The sequence below is a fragment of the Cetorhinus maximus genome, chromosome 9 (assembly GCF_964194155.1).
Source record: "Cetorhinus maximus chromosome 9, sCetMax3.hap1.1, whole genome shotgun sequence".
Taxonomy (NCBI): domain Eukaryota; kingdom Metazoa; phylum Chordata; class Chondrichthyes; order Lamniformes; family Cetorhinidae; genus Cetorhinus; species Cetorhinus maximus.
The window spans coordinates 30,694,080-30,718,086 of NC_135887.1; the positions used below are offsets into that span (position 1 = coordinate 30,694,080).

At 41.7% G+C, this 24,007-nt stretch overlaps 1 protein-coding gene across 7 annotated transcripts in view; it reads right to left on the reverse strand.

Annotated features, from left to right (window-relative positions):
- The window catches only part of lig3 (ligase III, DNA, ATP-dependent), a 65,458-nt gene that overhangs the window by 15,831 nt on the left and 25,620 nt on the right, over window positions 1–24,007 (reverse strand). For 5 of the 7 annotated variants that reach the window (XM_078548442.1, XM_078548438.1, XM_078548441.1 and 2 more), the window contains exons 9-19: window positions 22,011–22,166; window positions 18,570–18,701; window positions 17,454–17,533; window positions 15,918–16,005; window positions 14,217–14,294; window positions 3,968–4,091; window positions 2,856–2,998; window positions 2,654–2,728; window positions 2,201–2,347; window positions 1,447–1,618; window positions 562–662 (exon numbers count right to left, since the gene is read on the reverse strand). In XM_078548442.1, coding sequence (XP_078404568.1) covers window positions 562–662; window positions 1,447–1,618; window positions 2,201–2,347; window positions 2,654–2,728; window positions 2,856–2,998; window positions 3,968–4,091; window positions 14,217–14,294; window positions 15,918–16,005; window positions 17,454–17,533; window positions 18,570–18,701; window positions 22,011–22,166 — 1,296 coding nt within the window. The remainder of the gene's footprint in view (window positions 1–561; window positions 663–1,446; window positions 1,619–2,200; window positions 2,348–2,653; window positions 2,729–2,855; window positions 2,999–3,967; window positions 4,092–14,216; window positions 14,295–15,917; window positions 16,006–17,453; window positions 17,534–18,569; window positions 18,702–22,010; window positions 22,167–24,007) is intronic. The other 2 variants (XM_078548445.1, XM_078548444.1) reach the window with 1 other exon arrangement.

The following is a 24,007-nucleotide window of genomic DNA, read 5'->3' on the forward strand; positions in this document are numbered from 1 at the left end:
TTCACATGCACCAGCCATCTGCCTAATTCAGAGTCTTGGCATGTATATGACTATGGGATGTGGTGCTCAGGCAAGCCAGATCCTCTCATCACCTAAATCCAACAAATACCCACATTGGGAGTGGGAATCCTGACTAACTTCGCACCCCTCCCCAAACAAAGGGACAGTGAGCACACAGTGCTCTTAATGATTCTGAGAGTTTAACTCTACACATAAATGAAGAGAAACCTGGGATATCACCAGTATGTAGAGCTCAGTTGCTCATTGGGCCATTAGGGGAGATTTTAAAATGGATGGTGTAAACAGCTGGATCAGTGTTTGCACTTGGAGAAAATAATGCAATGATTATTGTGGCAACACAGCCCAAGAGAATCTGTGGCTTTTCTCCCTATGGAAAAGCATCAATCTTCCTGTATGACAGTACAGCAACAAGTGGCATCTCAGTGTGGAAACACAGACACTAACTCCAGTCCCATCTAAGCAATAGAGGACAGACTATAAAATTCAATCACTAACACAATATAGTGGAACAAACTTTATTATGGAAGAAATGAGTTTCACCTTCTTTCCATTCTGTTCAATTGCCGGCAATTTCCTCTTCATCCCTTTTCCTGCTGATGAATCTGAAGTTTCAGACGGCGATTTTTTGGAGGTGCTGTTAGCTACAACGGTATAAAATAGAAACATTACATTTTGACAATAATCAACAATACATTTTTTAAAAGAGTTTTAATTGGGAGGGGTGGTATCCGAGTGGTTAGTAAAATGTTCCACTAGTTCTTATACATCGGGTGTACGAATTGGAGATGTTCAATTATCTGCTGGTTTCTATTACCCACGAATTGTACCCTTCCATTGGATATAACCGATGTCCAACTCAAATAAAAGTTATTTTACCAGAAGGAGCGTTATCATTTTATAACTTCATGCAACACTCTAAGGATATACTTTACTTAAATTCATGTAATCTTTCATTTCCTTCCTCAGCTTTTTTCTCTCCCACTCTTTCTTTCTCACACTATAATTGTGGATTTAGTACAGTACTGAGGGAATGCTGTGCTGTCAGAGATGCTGTCTTTGGGTAATAATGTTAAACAGAGGACCAGTCTGCCTTTGCAGGTACATCTAAAAGATTCTATGGCACAATGCCAAGGGGAGCAGCAAGTTCTCCTAGTGTCCTGGCCAATATTTATACCTCAAGCATATCACTGAAACACTTCACATGATTAACTTCATTACTGTTTGTGGGACCTGGTGAGTGCAAACAGGCTGCCACATTTCCTACATTATAACTGTGATTACCCTTTAAAAGTAGTCATTGGCTGTAAAGCACTTCGAGATGTCCTGAAGTCACGAAACTGAGAGTCTCTTTCTTTCAATTTCACAAAGGTGAGAAAGTAACATCCTGCCCATCAGTCTAGACTGGATGCAAACTCCTGCCCTCACCTTCTTGGCTCTTACTTTTCTTCCCAGGTGATTTTGAAGGGGCTTTTGAACCTCGTGATGTCAGTTTTGATGTCACCTCAGTGTTCCCGGAACCACCAGAAGGCCATTCATCATCATCTTTCCCAGGAGTCACAATAATATCTGTCTTCTCTTTAGAAACCCTGTATAATTCCTGCAAAATCCAGTTTATTAAAAAGCTCAGTAAAAGCAAAGGGAGATTCTTTTTTAGAAATGGCTCATTGCTTTAAATAGCAGGTATGACATAAACATTGTGTAATCAAATTTTAAGCATTATTTATAAGTAGACAGAAATGGCAGGATCAGTTGGAACTGAGCCCAATTGACAAGGTTAACACCCAGCCGATGCAGCATGACTTACAAAAGGTATCCAAAAGAATAGCCAGCACTCATTTCCCAATGCTGTAGATGAATCTCAAAGTTCCAAGCACAGCCTCTTCACTCACCCTCCACCAGCTTGGGACCCACTCCCTCCCTCTGCAAGCACGCAGTCTCCCCCAAGCCCCCCGCCTGTACTATAAGAATGGATGCAGAAAAGTAGGTCAACAACATCACATTCCAATCCTTGGCTCCAGTCAGACATTTTTAAAAAAAAATGTTTTAATAACCTGTCCAGCACAACAATACATCTGCAATATCCCAGGAATTCCTATCGGTTAACTGACATTCACATTTATTCCTAGTTCTTTGCTAAAACACACCATCATAACACCGCACAATCTGCAATGCCATTTACCTTGAGCTGAGGAAGATTGGTTGCAGTTTGCCAGTCTTTGTCTTCACGAATACGCGTGCACCGCGGGAACCGAATTGAGATGCCATCTGCAGAGTGGGCCTCTGATTTAGAAAACTCAGCTCCAGTGATTTCCCACACTGGTGCTTTCTATAAGACAGAAAGAAAGAGCAGCAACTGCTGTGTAATAAAATGTTTTAAAAAATTAGAAAATAAATGCAAGTCTGGAGAGTCTCATGTGAAAGAGGAACTTGAACGTAATTCTCCTGAATTAGGCCTAGAAGACACAGAACTGCTTCATGCAAGAACAAATCAACTCAAAAAAAAACATGGCCTCTACCTGGATGTGCCAAGTGATTAAAAGAAAAAGGGATATTTCATCCATTACTTAAGACATCGTTCATGCACAGGGGGCTCAATGGCAATATCCAATGTAGAAACACTTTGCAAACCTACCTTTGGATCTCTGATAATAAAGTCAGGTGTGTAGTTCTTACTGACATTTAGCCAACCTGGTACCTTGCTTGGATCCTGCACCAAAAGGACATTTATTTAACCAGCTATATCAAAAATCAACTTAATTTTAGGATTTTATGAAAGTTGAAATAATTCTAAAACATATAGCAAGAATAATGAATTATTGGAAATATCACATCACCTTGCTTATTTTCACCATATCCAATTCATTCTGTAATCGTGCCAATGTTGCATCATCATGCCCACCTCCACACTTGGTCACCGTGCACCATTGAGAAGAATCAGGATCGTAGCACCCCATCAAGAAAATGGACATCATCCCACCTGGAAACCAGTCCAATGAATCCAATAAATTTATTCAAGGCAGAGTTAGACAGATTTTTGTTAGACGAGGGAGTTAAGGGTTACGGGGGGAAGACAGGATAGTGGAGATCAGACCACAACTAGGTCAGGCATGATCTTATTGAATGGTGGAGCAGGCTTGAAGGGCCGAGTGGCGTACTTCTGTTTATAAATCCTATGTTCCTATGAACTCCACTGACCCATGGTTACCCATGTACCTAAGAGGACTTGTATAAGGCAGGGCAGAATCTTAAAAAATGGAAACACTAAATAGATGAATTCAAATCATGATGGAGGGGAAAAAAAAAAACAGAAAAGTCTCCATCATTTCCAAGGGACTCCTAGAGGTGGCTGGCCAATTTGAAGGTCCATTACCACTCAGACAGAACTTCTAACAAAGATTCCTTAACTACTATTTGGTTCACATTAACTGGGATGGTGTAGTTTCCCCATTAAGGGCAATCTCATTAATTGAACCAATCCATGCTGTGGTGCTCAGCCTTTGAGACCAGAGAAGTACCAGGTCTGATTCCTGACCTCTGCTGAGATTTCGGATTTCAACCAGGGCAGTGGTGAGGATGCTAAAATTGGTTCCAGCATTTCTGAATCAGGGGCAGGGGTGACAAATACAAGTCAACTACCAGTGATTACTACTGTGTGACACTGCTGGAAAGGTGTGCATGTATACAATGTCACATTGGTGTAATTGTAAATGTGGCTCCTTCATCAAGTCTTTCCTTATTGCACAAATTCCTCCTCACACTAATTCTTGACTTACTTACAGATAAGCCTGTGCATCCCAGTAGGTCTTTAGTAGAAAGTGGTTAAGAAGATGGACTTTGGAAGGCAGCATTGCAGACAACCTAACCGTATAGTTTACTGACCCAGAGCCAAAATCTATAAAGCAACATGCAGTATAAATATTTGGTTTCATACAAGTGTCACCGTTACCTTTATTCCCTTGCCCATAGAATGCTCCCAGCACAACGAGGTCAGCAGTATCAGCCATCGCACCTTCATTGAGATAATCCTTCTTTACTTTCAGCCAATGACGTTTGCCCGGTTCATACAGACTCTACACACAGGAAACGCTTTCAGTGACAATCAGGACATTTATGTACGGTAGCGATAATAAAAGTAAAAACATTTCAAAAGGTAACATTTCCCAAACTAACTTTGTTACATCAAAACTTCTCAAATATGAAATTACACCTGCATGTTACAGGCCCTGTAACTACAATACAGCAATAAATGGTCACTCTGCCAGGATAGTGGAGTTCTCAAGCTATTCACACTTGGGGTTTCCTAGCAAGTAATACTTAAAAAGAAAGACCCGTATCTGTACAGTGCATTTCATGACCTCAAGATGCTAACAACATATTACATCTAATTATGTACATTGAAGTGTAGGAAATTTTGCACACAGCAAGGTCCCATAAACAGCAATGTGATAGTCTGTTTCACAGTGACGTTGGTTGAGGGACAAATATTGGCCAGGCCACCAGAAAGAACTCCCCTGCTCTTCTTCCAAACAGAAGCACAAAATCTTTCATGTCCACTTGAGAGGGTAGGTGTCTCCATTTAAAGCCTCATCCAAAAGACCACACCTCTGACTGTGCAACACTGGAGCATCAGTCTAGATTTTTTGCTCAAGTCCCTGGATTGGAGCTTGAACCAATGACTTTCTGACTCAGGTGAGAGCACCACTAACTAAGCTAATGGTTGCCATTTTAACTACTTTCCACCAATTCTTCTCAGGTAAGAAAGGTGTTTTTTTTGTTGGTAGGTCATGAGAGCGCTTGCTGTTTACGCGACCCAGTAAAATACAGATCTTGTCAGTCATCAGTCTTCATATGACTGCTCGGGTTAGGTGAGGTTGGGTCTGCACTGGCTGCACAAGAACTGGACATCAGACAGCAGCCGTGACATAAGCACAAGTTCAACACAAAGAGCCTAAGTATTATTTCTCGATGCAGGGTGGTGGAGTGAGGGGGTGAACAAGGTGGGGCTCAGGCAAGGTGCTGAGAGAAGAATCGAAAACAGCAACAGAATGTTTATGCTCAAGTAAAATACTTAAGTAGAAAAAAAATTACAAGGATGTATGTGGAACTTCAAGAGGACATAGACAAGTTGATGGAGTGGGCAGAAAGGTGGCAGATTAAGTTCAATGCAGAGAAGAGTGAGGTGATGCATTTTGGTAGAAAGAACATGGGCAGACAATCTAACATAAGGGGCGGAATTCGGAAGGGGGTGCAAGGGCAGAAAGACTTGGGTGTACATGTGCATAGATCATTGAAGGTGGCAGGACAGATGGAGAGAGAAGTTAATAAAGCATATAGTATTCTGGGATTTATTAATAGCGGCATAGAGTACAAGAGCAGGGAGTCTATGTTGAATTTATACAAGACCCTCGTCAGACCTCATCTGGAGTATTGTGTACAGTTCTGGGCACATATTATAGGAAGGATGTGAACACATTGGAGAGAGTGCAGAAGAGGTTTACAAGAATGGTTCCAGGGGTGAGAAACTTCAGTTATGAGGAAAGATTGGAGAAGCTGGGACTGTCCTCCTTGGAGAAGAGAAGGCTGAGAGCAGACTTGCTAGAAGTTTTCAAAATCATGAGGGAGCTGGACAGAGTAGATAGGGAGAAGTTGTTCCCACTCATAAAAGGATCAAGAATGAGGGGGCACAGGTTTAAAGTGATTTGCAAAAGAAGCAAATGTAACGTGAGCAAAAACTTTTTCACACAACGAGTGGTTCGGGTCTGGAATGAAGTACCTGGAAGTGTGGTGGAGGCAGGTTCAAACGAGACATTCGAGAGGGCGTTAGATGATTATTTGAATAGGAACAAGTTGCAGGGGTACAGGGAAAAGGCAGGGCAATGGCATAAGGTCATAATGCTCCTTTGGAGCCAGTGCAGACACAATGGGCCAAATGGCCTTCTTCTGTGCTGTTAAGATTCTATGATTCGGGGAATGCATAGGTGAGCAAGACTGGCAGAAATGCTCTTTGAAAGAGCCAGTGAAGACTCGATGGGCCAAATGTGTTGTACTGTTCCATCATTCTAAGAATGGGGTTTCTTGTTTATTACATGTAGTTTAAAGTCTGACTGCACACTGATATCTACATAAAGATGTGCCCAAAGTGTCTCATTTTTCAAAAATGTCATATCTGAAGTTATTACCTCAAAGGGCCAAAAAATGCACAACTTTAAAATAGGAATAGGTATCAACAGTAAGTGATTAACTTGAAGGAACATTGAGCAATTTATTTTTCTCCAAAGTTTCATTTGCTAAGTGTTGCAGGTTTTGAGCAATACAAGTTGTGGCATTTCACAATTAGGTTTCACCAGTGTTGGTACCAGAAAATATTCATGACACAGATCTACAGGTGTGTGGTTTTGTTTTTTTGCCTGCTTGTCACATTTTTCATTTTGTATTTTTGTACAGAGTTAAGTTTTTATTGGCTGTAAAATTATATACATTGTAACCTCTCAGTCCAGAATGCTTGGGACCAAGGCATTGCTGGATTTCAGGATTTTCTGGATTATAGAACAACATTTGAATGCCTAACCACAATTTAAATTCCCAATTAGCAAACTTTTCTTCCTTTGTCCCACCTGGCCGACTGGTCAGAAAAGTTAAAGTCCATGGGATACAGGGGAATGTGGCAGTTGGATCCAAAATTGGCTCAGCAATAGGAAACAAAGGGTAATGATCAACGGATGCTTTCACGAATGGAAAAAGGTTTCCAGTGGCCTTCCACAGGGCTCAGTGTTGGATCTCCTGCTGTTTGTTGTATATGTTAATAATTTGGACTTAAAACATGTGAGGCACAATTGAGAAATTTGCAGATGACACAAAAATTGGTAGTGTATTTGGTAGTGAAGAAGATAGCTGTGTACTCCAGAATGATAGCAATGGTTCGGTTGAGTGGGCAGAAAAGTGGCAAATGGAATTCAATCTGGAGAAGAAGTGTGAGGTAATGCATTTTGGGAGTGCAAACAAAGCAAGGGAATACTCAATAAACAGGAGGTATTGGAAGGTGTAGAGGAAGTGAGACACCTTGGAGTGCATGTCCACAGGTCTCTGAAGGTGGCAGGACAGGCGGTAATGAAAGTATATGGAATGCTGTCCTTTTCTTGCACGTGGTACAGAATACAAAAGCAGGAATGGAAGGCTGGAACTGTATAAAACGTTGGTTAGGCCACAGCTGGAATTTTGCATACAGTTCCGGTCACAACATTACAGTAAAGACACAATCGCTTTGGAGAGAGTACAGAAGAGATTTACAAGAATGTTGCCAGGCTGGAAAATTGCAGCTATGAGGACAGATTAGATAGGCTAGGGTTGTTTTCCTTAGAAGAGACAGCTGAGGCGTGACTTGATCGAGTTGTACAAAATTATGAGGGACCTGGATAGAGTAGTCAGGGAAGACTTGTTTCCCCGAGCAGAGAGGTCAATTACCAGGGGGGCACAGATTTAAGGTGATTCGTAGAAGGATTAGAGGGGATATTAGGAAAAGATTTTTCACCCAGAGGTGGTAGGTGTCTGGAATTCGCTGCCCAGATTGGTGGTTGAGGCAGAAACCCTCAACTCATTTAAAAAGGTACCTGAATCTGCACCTGAAGTGCTGTAACCTGTAAAGCTACGGACCGGTACTGGAAGGTGAGATTAGAACGGGCAGTTTTCTTCACCCGGTGCAGACACAATGGGCTGAATGGCCTCTTTCTGTGCCATAACTTTTCTATGATTATATGGTTGGCATTCATATTGTCTCTTTCTCCTACAGCCTTGTCACTGAAACAGCCAAAGGCTGTTACTCTTATCTTTAGTAGTGATTACTCCTCTTCTCCTAGGAGCTCTAATTTAGATGTAATCCTGTACGCAGTAGAAGCACGACTATTAGAATAACCGCAAAGGCCATGACATACATTATTTCATGATTTGTTGCGGTGCCACAAGTGGTGAGTCTGAAAGTTGTGTGGGTCTGCTCAAAACAACTTTTGGACAATTGGTGTTTCCGAATTTAAGAGATTACAGTGTCTATAGATTTCCATAATAACATCCTTCAAATTACCTGATATTTCATTTTCCCAGCATATTATTTTATCATTTTACCGATTGGTGGTTCCTAGGACACTTTGCTTTTCTCTAGTGGCCATAATATTTATCTTTTAAACTTTTAAGAATGATGTCAAGGTGTTAATGAAATGCAATTTATTTTTTCATTAGTAAAGGTTAATTTTTTGAGATTTTAAAATTTAAATAGTGCCAGAAAGAAACGACACTACAGTGTGATCTATCTTGAATCTTTGACTTGTTTTCTAAAGTGCATTTTTTTTTAATAAGACCCTGAATAAAAGTATCCATTCATGAGAATGGTCGATTAGATCAAATTTCCCAGTGACGAAAAATAAAGGCATCATAAGTCACAATCTAAAACACAAAATGTCCTGTTGACTTTAAAATTACTGTTTAACACAGGGATCCATTCAAATAACAATCAATCATAATAAAGCTAACCAAATGATTGGTTTGATCCACTTTCGTTCCAGTACACTCCAATCTGTGAAATACCAGATTAGACTGGCCAGAAAAATGAAAATGAAAGTTGCCATAGTCCCAGAGGACCATAGGCTGCTCTCTCATTAGACAGAGGCGACTGGTGGTGAGTTTAACTTGAGGGTCACCGCACCTCAAGCAAGGGGTAAGGTTGAAATCATGAATGACCTCAGCTGGTACAGGGATAGAACCCACGCTGTTGGTGTCACTCTACATGACAAACCAGCTGTCCAGCCAACCGAGTTAGCCGACCCCCGTTAAAATTACTGATGAGTGGTTTGCAGTCGGCTTCTGAACAGATTCGCTTTCCCCAATGTGCTGCCAGGCAACAATCGTCCAATTTCCTCAACTCTACCAGGCCTTACACTGCCTGATCTCCTCCCAAACTCTAAGGCACCTCTTCTCTCCCAGCCCTCTTGTGCCTACATCCAGGCCTGCCAACTATCAATCACAGGTTCCCCACAACATTCCAACTTCTCCCTTATTTATGTACATTTCACCAGCTTGCACAGTCTATACCATCCCATTTGTGGTATGATTCAGCTGACATTTCAGTATATTAACTGAGATTTAGCAAATATAATAGTAGAAACTGACTGCATCGGAAAACCTGCCAGAAATGTACAGACACGTGGAATGACAGTCTACATCACAAACCAGACAAAGAGAGGAAAGAGTTACAGAAAGAGTAACAGTGAGAAAGAGTCAGACACAATAAAAAAAAATCATATAGAAAGTGATGAAGAGCGGCAAAGAGGAATAGTAGGTCACAATGAATGAGAGCATGAAAGAAAGAAAAGAAGAAAGGAAAAGACAATTTTTTCTCATTATCCCCATGATCAATGCTCGAAATAGAAAATTCCTAGCTTGCTGAGTAAGTGAGGATGGAAATTCAAAAGTTCTGGGCACAATCTTACAATTCCCCATGCATGTGGGTCTTCTAAAATTCTTTTTCATAGGGCGTGGGTGTCACCGGATAGGCCAGCACTTTTATTGCCCATCCCTAATTTCCCTTGAGAAGGGGGTAGAGAACCGGAGGATTGAAAGTGTTACACCATGTTCCAAAAAAAAAACAGGAGAGGGATAAACCACAATTACAAGCCAGTTAGCCTTACATCAGTGGTGGGGAAACTTTTTAAAGACAATAATCCAAGGCAATATGTACAAGCAGTTGGAAAAATAGGAGTTAATAAATGAAAGCCAGCATGGATCTTTTCAAGGCAAATTACATCTGACGAACTTGACTGTCTTCTTTGATGAAGTGATGGAAAGTGAAGGTAGTGCGGTTGAAGTTATGTTTATGGACTTTCAAAAAGGCATTTGATAATGTACCACATAATAAACTTGTTAACAAAACTGAAGCCCGTGGGATTAAAAGGGCAGTAATTCCATGGTGCAAACTTGGCTGAGGGGCAGGAAGCACAGTCAAGGTGAGCAGTTGTTTTTCAGGTTATAGGGAAGTATGGAGTGGACTCCCCAGGGACTACTGCACTTCTCTGCATTAAATTCCTCTTTACTACCACTGCTCTTTTTGATATACATTAATGGTCTGGACTTAGATATACAAAGCATAATTTCAAAGTCTGCAGTCAACACAAATCTCAAATGTCCTAAACAGTGAGAGAACAGTGACAGACTTCACAAGGACATAAATTGGTAAAATAGGCAGACACAGGGCTGATGAAATTTAACGTAGAGCAGTGTAAAGTTATTCACTTTGGTAAAAGGAATGAGGAGAGGCAACAAGAACAAAATGGTGCAATATTAAAGCAGAAGAAGAAACAGTGAGACCTGGGGGTATACCTACACAAGTAAGGAGTTGGTGGCGTAGCAATAATGTCATTATACTAGTAATCCAGAGGCCCAGGCTAATCCTCTGGGGCCACAGGTTCAAATCCTATCGTGGCAGCTTTTGAAATTTAAATTCAATTAATAAAAAATCTGGAATTGAAAGCGAATCTCAATAATAGCGACCATGGCCTGAATTTCACGCTTGGCGTGTGCACCAAGTCAGTGGGAGTGGAAACAGATGTGGAATCTGCTCTTGGCCACAGTCAGGTTGCAAATGCAAATTCATGCTGGATGGCCAATTAAGATCTGCCCAGCATTAAATGGGGACGGGAGCATGTCGGGTACCGGGTCCTATGGCAACCCGGCAGGCGCTTTAAAACCAGCAGAGGCAGCTCCCTGAAGGCTGCCATGGGGAGAATCTTCGGAGTCTGTCCAGGGGACTGGAACAGTGGCCTTACCAGTGGCTGGAAACATCAGCTGCTCTTCTCTGGATAATTACACCAGTAACATACCAAAATGCTACTATACCCTTGGTGAATCCCAAAGATGAAGAATTTTCTCAGTGCGGCTCTCACTCTGCTGCCATGCCAATTGCTTGAAGTGTGGCAGAAATTCTATTTCTTCTCTTTGAATAATTCCTCCTTCATGTCTATTCTTTAGTTGCCATATTCTCCATTTTACCACCAAAACATTGCAAGTCATTTTTGTACAGGCTTGCTTCTATTTGTTAGAACAGAAAATTTGAATAATTCCTCAGTTAACTTAATGTAGTAAGTTAAACTCTGGTGAAATTAAATCTTTGGTTTAATCATTCAGCCATTGGTTAATGAAGCAAAGCTAACTAAAGTGCCTTTACTCTCAAGATATTTTCCCCATGAAGTTTAAGGATGAATAAAATGTTGAGTTTGGTTCCACCTGTTTATGTTAGGCATGGAGGCTTCTGTTCTGACATGTTTTGTTAATCTGTTTACTGGTGTGATTATTAACACCATATATTGTTATGTTCATTTGACGTGAGTGCCAACATGATATAAATTTTGCTTTTGTCTTGATGGCCTGAGTATGTTTCACTTGTTTTGTAGATGCAGGGCATGCCAGTATCTAATGCTGGACATGAATGGCTCTAAACTTTATTGCACAGGCACTGAGTGGACTTTGGGTTCAAAGGAAAGGGTCATTTCAAACATTCAGGATGGAGGCCTTGGCAGGAGGTGGAAGCAGGTTTTTGGCAGCCAAGCTGAAGCAGCATTGGATCAAAGTGTCCCTGCCTCCCTGAAGGATCCAGAGGTCTGCCTCCTCGCCCTCTGCGTTCTCCTCACCAGCCTCCTCTTCTGACTCACCAGTGGATTCATCATCTTTGCCCTGTGGAGCTGCCTCAAGATCCTCTTCGTCCGGTGGGTCCCACCTTGCCAGAGCCAGATTGTGGAGAGCGCAGCATGCAACCACCATCAGTGGCACCTGCTCTAGTGGTACTGTGGTGCACCCCTTGAATGGTCCAAGCATCTGAAGCGCATCTTAAGAAGGCCGATGGTCCTCTCTATCACCCACCTTGTGGAGGCATGACTCCTATTACAACACTGCTTTACCTCTGTTCCTGGGTAGCAGAGAGGTGTCAGAAGCCACCTTTTCAAGGGATAGCCCTCGTCACCCAGCAGCCATCCATTCAGTCGAACTGAAGCAGTGAGCAGCCTTGGCACCTGTGAATGTCTCAGGATGTAAGCGTCATGGGAGCTACCAAGGTACCCTGCACAGACTTGCAGAATCTAGATCTTGTGGTCACAAACTATCTGGACGTCCATCGAGTGGAAGCCCTTCCTGTTGACAAAAGTACCCGGATTACCCGCTGACGCCTTGATGGCTACATGTGTGCAGTCGATTGCATCCTGGATTTGGGGACCCAGCAATCGCTACAAACCCTGTGGCTCGCTCAGCCTGGCTGGCCTCATCCATATGGAAGTGAGTAAATGTCATTAGCCGCCTTAACAGAGCATCAGTCACCAGCTTGACGCAACTGTGGACAGCTGATTGGGAAACTCCACAAAGATCCTCCACTGACACCTGGAAAGAGCTGGAGGCATAGAAGTTGAGGGCCACCATGACCTTCAGAGCCACTGGCATGGGGTGTCCACCTACACAGTTGGAGGTGATCTCAGACCAATCATCTGAAAAATAGAGGTCAGTCTCCCTGGAGACGCGGAGCCTCCTTCAGCATTGCACCTTTGAAATGTTGAGGTAGCTGCATCGCTGCCTGTGAACCCTGGCAGCAGGTTAGTGGCGTCTTCTGTGGCCCCTTCCACCTTGGACTACCTGCTGGCCCTGTGCCTCTCCTCCCACAGGTCGCTCCCCTGGAAGCTACATTGAGACACCTAGCCTCCTCTCCCTTCTGCCCCTCTCTTCCTCCTCAGGGGAGGTGCCACCAGCAGAGGCCACAATCCCCATTACCACGGTAAGGGAAGGCTGTCTGGTACCCGGAAGGGTCCACGGGGTCAAAATCCTCCGGGGGCCTTGGAGACACCAATGAGTCCTGAAATGAAGCCTAGAAATGCTTAGACTGAAGCTCAGAACAGAGTGAACCTGTCAAGTTCAAATAAACAACCAGCAGCAAACTGTTATGAAGAAATATTGTCTATAATTTATTGGAAATTATTTTTAAAACGGAATTGTAGTTGGGTTTGTGTCTATGTGTTTGACTGTGTGTGTCTCAATTGGATTAAAGCCAGATAGTCTCAGTGCTTTGATGTATTATAATTTGAGATGTTAATTGGGTAAACAGTAAGGAGGATAGAAGGTAAAGTGTAAATTTGCATTTGTTGAATAAAGCATTCAAGAGTGGGAGTAAAATCTTGCACCTAGCTAGGAGATGCCAAGCAATGTGTTTATATTACTAATAAAATTAGTGGGATGAAAATGTTATTGTTGAAGATGTGAAGTTAAAAGACTAGTGAAACCATGGGAAATTTACATTCAAAGGAAAAGCTAGGTATAAACAGAAAGGATTTTGTGTGTGTAAGGCAGAAGAGGCATTTAAGATCTAACCATCCTGTAAGCCTGCAACTGTGTCTGCAAAGGAACCAGATTGCAAGGAACCTCATTTTGAATTTGTAAAGTCAAATGTGCTTTACCTGGTGTCTGTTTAAAGTCTATGGGTTATTGTTGCCTTGGTGAAGATTTACCTGGGAGTGATTAATTTGGAGATTTGTTTAAAAGTTATTATGGTAGTAATTTGCAGATGTGTGTGTGTTTAATTTGTTGTCAATTAATACATTTTTAATTAGTTTTATATAAAAAGCCTCGAGGTTCAGTAGTCTTATTCCTGAATTCAGAGCTGCATCTCAAACATACCAATTGAAAGTATAGGTTATGACAGTTGCTTCAAGTTTCCCTTTGGGGTGTAACCAACTCAGTCTTTACCAAATGCTGTGTCACAACACTGTCACCTAACTCCTCACTATTCACAATGGCAATGCTGCAGACCTGCTTTATCCTTCCCCTGGATGAGGTTTCGTTAAAAGTGGCTGCCCGCCCGCCTGCCTGTGCAACGAGTTCAAAATCGCACAGGCAATACAAAATACAGTACAATTGGCTTTTTAATGGCATTAAGTGACACTTTAATTGTTGTTGGGCGCGGCTCCGACACCCAACCGACGACCTGAAGATTGTTCACGTGCGGGATGACGTTGGGACACTCGCCCGAATACACACACGACTGATAATGTAGATATGGGCACAACTTGATTATTTTGAAATTATTTCCATACACAAATACTTGTCTGATTAGTCCAGCCAATTCTGTCCACTTACAGAAGATAGGGATACAGTAACAACCCATGTTGAGAATATCTCACCTTAACGTCTTTCAATACCAGTCCCTCCAGGCCCTCTCTAATCACTCGATTGATCATTTCTCCCAGGTCAGAGGCCCTCTGCCAAAACAAGATGCAAAGAGTTTCTTTTAAAAAAGAGTTAGTAAAATGTACACTTGTTTTATCAAATAAACTTATTAGTTACAGAGATGGTCACAAGAGCAATTTCTTTGATTAATGCATCAAAATTGTAACTTCGTTTGTTTTGAATTTTGTTTGAAGTATTTACAAAGGCTAATGGGGGGGCTGGTGAGCAATTTGTCCAGAGAACAATATGGTCTATCGCAATTTTAGAGTGAGTGAACTTGGCCGGAATGAATATTTAACACAATCTTAATTTGTAAAACTTGTCAATGTCTAACTTTACAAATCCAAGAACCCCTCCTTAAAAAGGAACCAAAGAAAAGACACATCAAAAGCATTACAGGTAGTGTGAAAAGAGAACAGATTAATTAGAGAGGTCAACTACATATGGGCTTTATTATAAGTGATAAAAGCAAGGAGGTTTCCCTCAACATAACATGTCAGAGCAGTTACTTTAAGTTTATAATAAAAAAACCTTCAGGATTGCGTTGCTGTCTCCAATAGGTAGCTCTAGACAGCGGTCATTGGATATACAATATTTACAATCTGGGTTTCTATTTTCTATGACCATTTTGTGTTCAAGATAATCAACATTAACAAATGTTATTATTGCAGAATTAATATGATATTTAGGCAGAGAGCAGCAGAATCGCTAACAGCATTGAGAGGTACGTGGCAAAGAAATAATTTACATTTATTTCATGCTTTTAATGTAGGAAAGCATCCCACAGCACGTCACAGATGCACTGAGCCACAAACGAAGATATTACAATATTAGGAAGGGTTGACTAATAGCTTGGTCAAAGAGGTGAGTTTTGAGATGGGCAAAGGAGGAGAGAGAGCAATGTTCCCTCCAAGCTGCACTTGTTCATTGTTTTTTGCCAACGATGTGATGGTTCACGTTTGCATGGTGGAACATGTATGACATGTTCTGTTCTGGCAGATTATGGCACCTTAGTACACTGAAAAAAACCTCAGTGTAACCCACTGCAACCCTGGTAGAAAATACACTGGCAATGTCTGAAGTTCTGGCTGAAGCCACAGACCACTTAGTATTGGGTTTTATCATAATATCAGGAAAAAATCTAAATAATTAGCAATATAAGAAATCAAAGTAAGAAGGAATAATGGAAGGGCATTCAATCTGCCATTTGTCTAGATCTATGTTGGGATGTACAAAGACTATGGAGCAGATTTTATGTATTTGCTCTTTGGCACAGAAGTATGATGGAATTACAGATTGGCAACTCAGGAAATGAAGTGATCATTGGAGAGAAACCTTCTGTGACATGCAGAGCGTCATACCTGAATTTCCGATACGCACCCTCATCGTGCAAGTTTTACACTGAGAGTGCTAAATTATATAAATCTATCTTGATGTCATCTCCCTCCTGTTTGACCACCTTATCCAGGTCCTTATGTGCCCTGTTGGTTCACTAACTTCCTGCTTAAAAAAGCTTAAAATAAATTGATGTTACCTTCACCATTGGACACCAATTCAAAACCAAACAATGAAAATCCAGACCATTTTAGTAATGAATACATACAGTATTGTGAAGCCTTTGTAAAAGGTTCCACTTAAAAAGTGACTGTACTCACAGTCACATGCTTCATCTCTGAAAACATGATCCTATTGGGGATTTCAACCATGTTGTCATGAAGGAATTGCTTTCTCTCACTGATTGGTCTGTAAAGACATAAAAAACATATTTAGATACATCACAAGGATAAGTGTACATCAAGGAAGACATTAAGCCAGTCTAGCTCATTCTTCTATTTATTATAAGTGCAGGTTTCTGTGGAGATGATGGAAGCCATTGAGCCTGCATATTTTTAAAGAGGGACACAAATTTCTAAATGGCCCAAGAGAAAATGTTGGGGCATCCAAGTCTCTTGCAATCTGGAGCAACACCAAGGTTAAATGTGGCAGTTTTACCAAGGCTGGTGTTATGAAAGTGAAACTTGGCATAATGTTGATCGCAGGCCTCGGAGCGGGCTGCGCAGGCGCAGACCAGCTCTTCAGTTCTTAGGATCCAGCATGCCTGTGCAGGAAGGAAAATGGCAGGAAAACCCAGGTCATGTGACCAGGAGCAGAGCACTATTGCTGGCAAGAGTCCCAGGCAGGGGACAGGGAGGGGTCCCAAAAGGAAGTCCCAGGTACGGAACAGAGACAAGGGACAGACACGATCCTCGCTAAGGTAAAGAGAAGAGCAGAGAAACAGGCTCCAAACAGGAAAAGGTCCGCAGATAGCACACTAAGTGAAGAGGGCTCAGAAGAAGCCTGAAGATCCAAGAAGGCAGCCTTTGTGCTGGGGGCCATTGAAGCAAAGGTACCCCTTTGGAACTGTAGTGCTCTGCTCAGCGTGGCCGAAGAGCTGAAGTTGCGCCTGTGAATTACTGCTCGAGTGCGGACTCCGGAATCCAGGAGAAGAGAATCTCAGGAAACGAGATTGAAACCTTGCGAGGTAGGCGGTTGTTGGTGTCATCCGAGTTGGAGTGACTTTTGGAGAGAATTCATAGGTGAAGATGGGAATCCCACGTGTGAGAGACACAGGTTTTGGTGAGATTGGTTGATTCTCAGTGTTTCTGACATCTGGGTCTTGGTTGCATCTGTTCTTTAATGTGCAGTGTGTTTGCCCACAATTTGCCTGTTAATTCACATGTACCTTATATTAACCCTGAATGCTAGAGTATAAGATAGATATTATAAATTGTTATCCTTCTGACCTTGTATAGTAAAGTTTATTTTTGTTTGTTCAAAACCCGTAGAATCTTTTGGCTTTATTCACTTAGCAAGCGTCTTGAATCTCAAACTTTTGCCTACTTTAAACAAAACATTATTGGTCCCTAACAGAATATCACCAGAACACTGGGGTCTGGTCAAGGATCACTGTTGACCAGAGATACCCTTTTGTTTGTTTTTTCAAAAAAGGATCTTTCTGGTTGCCAGCTTTTGAATACTTAGGCAATATTTTTGGGATTGTTGCAGTGGCAACTTGAGAGTCAAGAGCCAGTGGCACTAGCACAACATAAAAACAGTAATTCAATTATACAACAAGCTCCATTGTGTCTGTTAAGACCCAAGTTCAAAAGGAATTTCCTACTGCATGCAGATTTGATGGGGGATGTACAGACCTGTTCATGAGGCTGACTCCATTGAAATAAATGCAGTCGAAGACAAAAAGACAAACATTAGCATCCTTGAAGGCGGCTTTCTGGAACAGAAGAAAAATAGAATTCAAATGGTTTGTTGAGCTAATACATACAATTCTAACTCTACTATTCAGTAGTCCGAAAGAACGTTCCAACCTCCATCTCTCAGACCAAAGGCACGGACTCTTGCTGGACTGCAGCTTCACTGTCTGCAGCTTTCCACTCCCTCACCTAAATGGCCATTATTTATATGTGGGCCTATACATCTTCAGCAAATATGACTAAGGGATGCATCCCAGGTGAGCCACACTTGTCCAGACGTGTGTACTAGCTAATGATCAGAAATGAGAACCTCGTCTGAAGTTTCTTCTACCTAGCCCAGAGAGCTGAAGCTGAAGGCAACTGTTAGCTAGATGGGATCAGATGTTTCAGATCAGGCACTACTCCTGGGTTCCTTCCAGTTTGTACAGCTTATAATTCTGAAGAATTTTCAAATCATTTTATGACAATTATTTGAATATTACTGTCAATAAATTGTATTAATAAAGCACATTTAATGTAATAAAACATCCCAAGGCACTTCACAGGAACATTAAGCAAAATTTTGACACCAAGTCACACAAGGAGATATTAGGACAGATGATCAAAACTTTGTTTAATGAGATAGGTTTCAAGGGACATCTTAAAAAGAGGAAAGTGAGGTAGAGAGAGGTTTAGGGAGAGAGCTCAAGCAGTTGAAGGCACAGCCAGCAATGGAGGAGTAATTTAAAATCGAGCGTTAATCATGAGGCCAGAATTAGAGGAACACAGATATCTAGAGGATTGTGGACCTGGAGCAAATGACACAGATAGGGAGGAGTGAGGCCATGGAGGGATTTAAAAACAAGGATGAGAATTTTAAAACCAAGGTGGTGCTTGACCAGGAGCCAACATAGATCAACAAACACAGGGATGATGGGTGAACAAACTTGGTGCAAGTGAGGACGCAGGTAGTGGAGTTTTGGATGACCTCATGTTTATTGGGCGGGGGGGGGGGGGGGCGCCTTCATCATAAACATCACAGGAAGAAATTAAACCTGGATCCTTCAATCACATTACCTTATGGACACCTAGTGTTCCAAAAGGGAGTGGTTTTCCACTGTGTGTATCAATCAGCAGCACCTCAGAATCCAAAATCATACTGTCACCTCCTACAAAAGCTTTGGGAATAAAATCCCTAAAATGAGCAATCTAGGATGGAAAAAACAAAAAAGACAAAATTAGTTTTTGCAACAATGAAACTACGGAGATCAGTCTACTTTCATCATACCAGAACACGGGGCATACCTAACATCATAGAATCACAGAATTGTTACAGCACAGAAGGAGGCCACTTAGCCCATCGTGTCTGCATCGGCTCTCTGAATGAGCAACTCACCTAGTATCATTCCTTCGCCTTCTCCTATAACCCTCCACATGCTCCCTTTTCAGATAACAGTCTAAACATCATGTTATCAGCTTGGTCTCAGTATGTAGATCTCTTGAGTCTGCAGGCTAGAAGTTCAACCCCACTCTAGTTGAGCACATAAAGTAGGCTGAGACCGAGACTAAGTTACGTGAACGCAGGTTCTTTTTTCATGTTTGTAATATTATAGGATAACTAGCAGCATAGCGCAAACATCAAAACTATAATTTCTGATACCAGATATCCTCCAGTGCTTATATATGAAATGAGCACATCCATTTTTGAAAGAGTTACATCTGCTCAACTAACAAACAGAGAGGACAGCCCTATGATTTACCAACAAACCACATAAACCCCATTAAACCTGCTCAGGAGCAGGCAGTCCTTTACAGTTCACTTTTACATTTATTAGGGAGATGAAACTAATACAAAATACATAGTGAGCTTTTAAGTATGGAAAAATGGAAAGGGCGGAGGGGGGGAAAAGGACGAGTGAGGAAACAAAAAAATACATTGATGCTTCTCAGGCATCCCTGGCCCAGGTATTTACATTGTAACAACAACTTGTAGTTATATTGTACCTTTCTCATAATAAAGGTCCCAAGGCACTTCTCAAGAGCATTATAAAACAAAGTATGATACAGAGTCATATAAAGGATTAGGTCATATGACCAAAACCTTGGTCAAAGAGGTAAATTTTAAGGAGTGTCTTAAAGGAGGAAAGTGAGGTAGAGAGGAGGAGGGGTGTAAGGAGGGTTTGCAGAGCTTTGGGCCAAGGTAGCTGAAAGCATGGTCAACAATGATGGAGTGATTAAAATCAGGAATGCACAAAAGGCCAGAATTGGAGGACAGCAGGTATCTGAAGGTTGTAGGGCTGGAGGAGATTAGATAGGAAGGCGAAAGGCCATGGAGAGATTTGAAAACAAGAATGGGAATTTAAAAAAAATCAAGATGCTACTTAACCAGGAGCCAGTGTAGGTTAGTGAGCACGAGGTGATCGATGAATGGGATTTGGTGAGTAAGGACAAAGGCAGCAGAGTGTTGAATGATTTTAAGTTTACAGAGAACATGGCAGGCCAGCAGATGTGTGTTAGATTAGTCAAGTCTGGAGGTTAACAAAGGGATGAATGAGGGTTTCAACAGCAGAGTAACTGAGACAGGGTAGGAATAGGTGGTCTTGATAATGGGAATATGTGGCTGACACCAAGGTTGCGAGCAGTTGCCAGGAAGATGGATGGAGTCAGTGGATAGGGAGCAGGGTTTGTGGCAGGGACCAAAAACAGTGGCTTCAGTCTTCCCAATATTTAATTGGAGGAAATTTTTGCTCATCCAGTACTGGACAGCGCACAAGTAGTCTGACAATTTAGAGAGAGTGAAGGAGTCAAGAAAAGTGGTGGTGAGGTAAAGCCGGAGTGTCGTCAGCGTATGTGCAGAAACAAACAGTGTGTTTTTGGGTGATGTCGCTGCAGGGCAGCATGTAGAGGAAAAACAGGACAGGGATGGGGGCGGCATGAGGTGGCAAGGGTAGATCCCTGGGACACCAGAGGTAACAGTGCAAGAGCAGGAAGAGAAGCCATTGATGAAGATTTGTTGCCCATGATTAGATATAAATAAGAATGGAACCAGGTGAGTGCAGTCCCACACAACTGGAAGGGCATTGAAGAAGAATGGTGTGATCAACTGTGTCTAAGGCTGCAGGCAAGTTGAGTAGGGCTAGTTTGCCTTTGTCAATCATATATGGTGTCAATTATGACAAGAGTGTTTCAATATAACGAAAGGGGTGGAAACCTGATTGGAGGGATTCAAACATGATGTTCTGCAAAAAATGGGCACAAATTTGGGAGACAACATGTTCAAGATCTTTAGAGGGGAAAGGGAGACTGAAGATGGGGCACCATCTTTTGACAGAGAAGTCAAACTGAGAGGGGCGATGATGGCAGAATTAAAGGAGAGGGGAACAGAAGCCAAGGGGAGAGAACTGATAACAATGTCAGCTAACATGGGAGCCGCAAGGAGAGCTGGGTGGTTATGCTGTTGGCACAAATCAATACCTCAGTCTTTGTAATAACTTTGAGAATGAGTGAGTAAACAAGGGAGGAAAGACACACCATGCACAGAGATGAGGTTATCCCAGCAGTCACACTGATCTTATTCCTAGGATTTTTCCTACATAGGAGACTGAAATACATAATTGAGAGAGTATTGGTGAGAACTATAATGTGTGCAGGCACTGTGAGGGAGGTTCACAGTGGTTTGAGTATTCTACCCCACTAATCACCAACATCCTCATGCATCAGGGATAAATAGCAGCTGCCAGCCTCCCATAGAATTTCAGAAAGACATAGGAAATATTGCTTGAAAAGCACCTTGGAACACAGTCTTTTAACTTCGGAAGCTGATCGGTATGAAAATCTCCTCCTGTATTTCGCACACCATAAACAAATGAGTGTGACAGTCTCAAGCCATCAGGGATTGGACACAATTCTATAGTATAAACTGTCCGTATTCTCACTAAATTAGCAATCCCGTTCAGGAAGGCCATAGTGTGAAAAAGTCACTTTTGAAACTGTTGCAGGTACAAACATATCTGTCCAAAATAAAAAGGAGTAATTTAAACAGGCTGAGGCAATTTCAAACGGACAAGCACTTTAAAATCTGTAATCTGTGCAGATTAAGTTACAACCCCAATTTTAGCTCCACTGTTTTGTTAAAGGAATTTTGTGCTCATTAAATGGCAATAAACATTAGTATTAGAATATTTCCCACTTTCTGCGTGCAGCATCAGCAACAAGCAAGGACCCCGAGGTAGTTACAGCAAGTCACATACTGAGTGAACTTCCCATTGTTCTCCTTCAATTTGCTTCAAATTATTTGAAGGGGCCCACAGCCCAGAATTAATTACCGTCTTCAGAAGGAGTCTGCTTAGCAGAGAAAGTGGAAAATTAAAATTAAAAACTCCCAAGGTAAGTTGTGAACTTTCAAATGTGCCTCCTCCCATACCAGCAATGGAGAGAAAAAAAAACATTCTCTTTGTGCAGTGAGGAATTGAAAAGGGTGGAGGTTTGTTCCTATGGAAGGACGAAGGAGTTACTCACTTTATGTGGCAACACAGGCTTCAGGCTTCTGCTGTAGTATTGGAAGGTATCCCCATTCTTATGCACTTGAACTCTCTCCCCATCGTACTTGATCTCTGCATACATTCCATTTGGGCATTTCTTCATGGCATATTCGATTGATTTGCAAGCTTCAGCCTGAAGTAAGGAAACAAAATTAGATCATTTTTTAAATATGCAGGAAGATTAAAACTTTAAAATTTATAGTCTCAGCGTGAAATACCTTTCATAGATACTTTCAAAATTTGTCAAAAATTAAACACTCATCCTTTTGGTAAGATTTATTTTCTACAATAAGTATGTCAGTAATGTTCTTATCACAAAGAGGCACCTGTGCTCCCGGCTATGTTCTAGGGGGTTTAGATCAACTAGTGAAAAGTTGCAGTTCAGGTATCTGTAATTGTTGCACGGTATAGGAGTTTCTGGGGGCTCAAATTAGGAAGCTAAATGTTGAAACTGGTACCATGATTCAGCATCCCTGGGAAAGGCAAACAATTGAAATGTAGTGGCGCCATTCTCAAGACTTATAAAATTCCAATTCCCCAAACATCCACATTGGCAAGACTCTTTGCAACAATGGGCACCAGGAACAGGAGGGAGAAAGAAAACTGGGAACTACAGCCAAGTTAGTCTGACATCAGTCATCGAGAAAATGCAGGAATCTGTTATTAAGGAAGTCTTAATGCACTTAGAAAATCAAAATATGATCAGAACAAGTCAACATGGTTTAATGCAAGAGAAATTATATTTGAGAAATTTATTAGGTGTTTCGAGGATGGAGCCAGTAGGATAGTTAAAGGGGAGCCATTAGATATATTATACTTGGATTTCTAAAAAGCTTTTTTTTTTAAATATACATTTGTTCCTATCACTGGCAAGACTGGCATCTGTTCCCCATCCCTAACTGCCCTCGAGAAGATAGTGGTGAGCTGCCTTCTTGAACTGCTGCAGTCCATCTAGCATAGGTACATTCAGTAATGTTTGGAAGGGAGTTCCAGAATTTTAACCTAGCCACAATGAAGGAACAGCAATATAGTTCCACATCAGGATGGTGTGTGGCTTGGAGGGGAACTTTGAGGAGGTGGTGGTATTCCCATCTGTCTGCTGCCCTTGTTCTTCTAGGTGGTGAAGGTCACGGGTTTGGAAGGTGATGTCGAAGGAGCTCGGTGAGTTGCTGTGGTACACCTCGCAGATGGCACACACTGCTAGCAATCCTGGTTGTGCTAAGAATTGCACAAACAACCAATTTAAGATCATCAGTTGGGCTCGCAGTGTGGCTCACTTACGTGCACTAGAAGTTAAGTATATTCACACACAGGGCCCCGTCCTTTGCAAACAGAAAGAACATGTTCACGCATTGAGCCTTTCTCAATTAAACAAAAGCTTGGGTGACAGCCATTCCCTGGTGCATTCTCCAAGGCAATGCTTCTACCAATCTGAGTCCACCTGCCAACCAATCAGCACCCGCTTTTCATGGAGTTTAAATTGTTGTTCCCTTTGAGATTTGGTATTCTTGCAAACCTGCCTTGATCAGTGCAAGATGAAAAGCTTCGACAGCACATCTCTCTTTTCAGCAATGCTCAAGTTCTGCACTACCAAGCGACAATTTATATAGCCAAAATATAGAGAGGTTAAGTGAATGGGCAACAAGGTGGCAGATGGAGTATAGTGTGGGAAAGAGAGAGATTATTTACTTTGGTAGTAAGAATAAAAATACAATTTCTTTTAAAAAGGTGTGAAACTTTGAAATGTCAGTGTTCAGAAACTTGGGTGTACTCGTATAAGGAATGCAAAAAGTTAGCATGCAGGTACAGCAGGCAATTAGGAAGGAAAATGGCTCTTATTGAAAAGGGACTGGAACAACGAAATCTTGCAACAATTATACAGGGATTTGATGCAACCACACCTAAAGCACTGTGTGCTGTTTGGATATCCATATCCAAGAACAGATCTACTTGCCTTGCAGGCAGTAGAGCAAA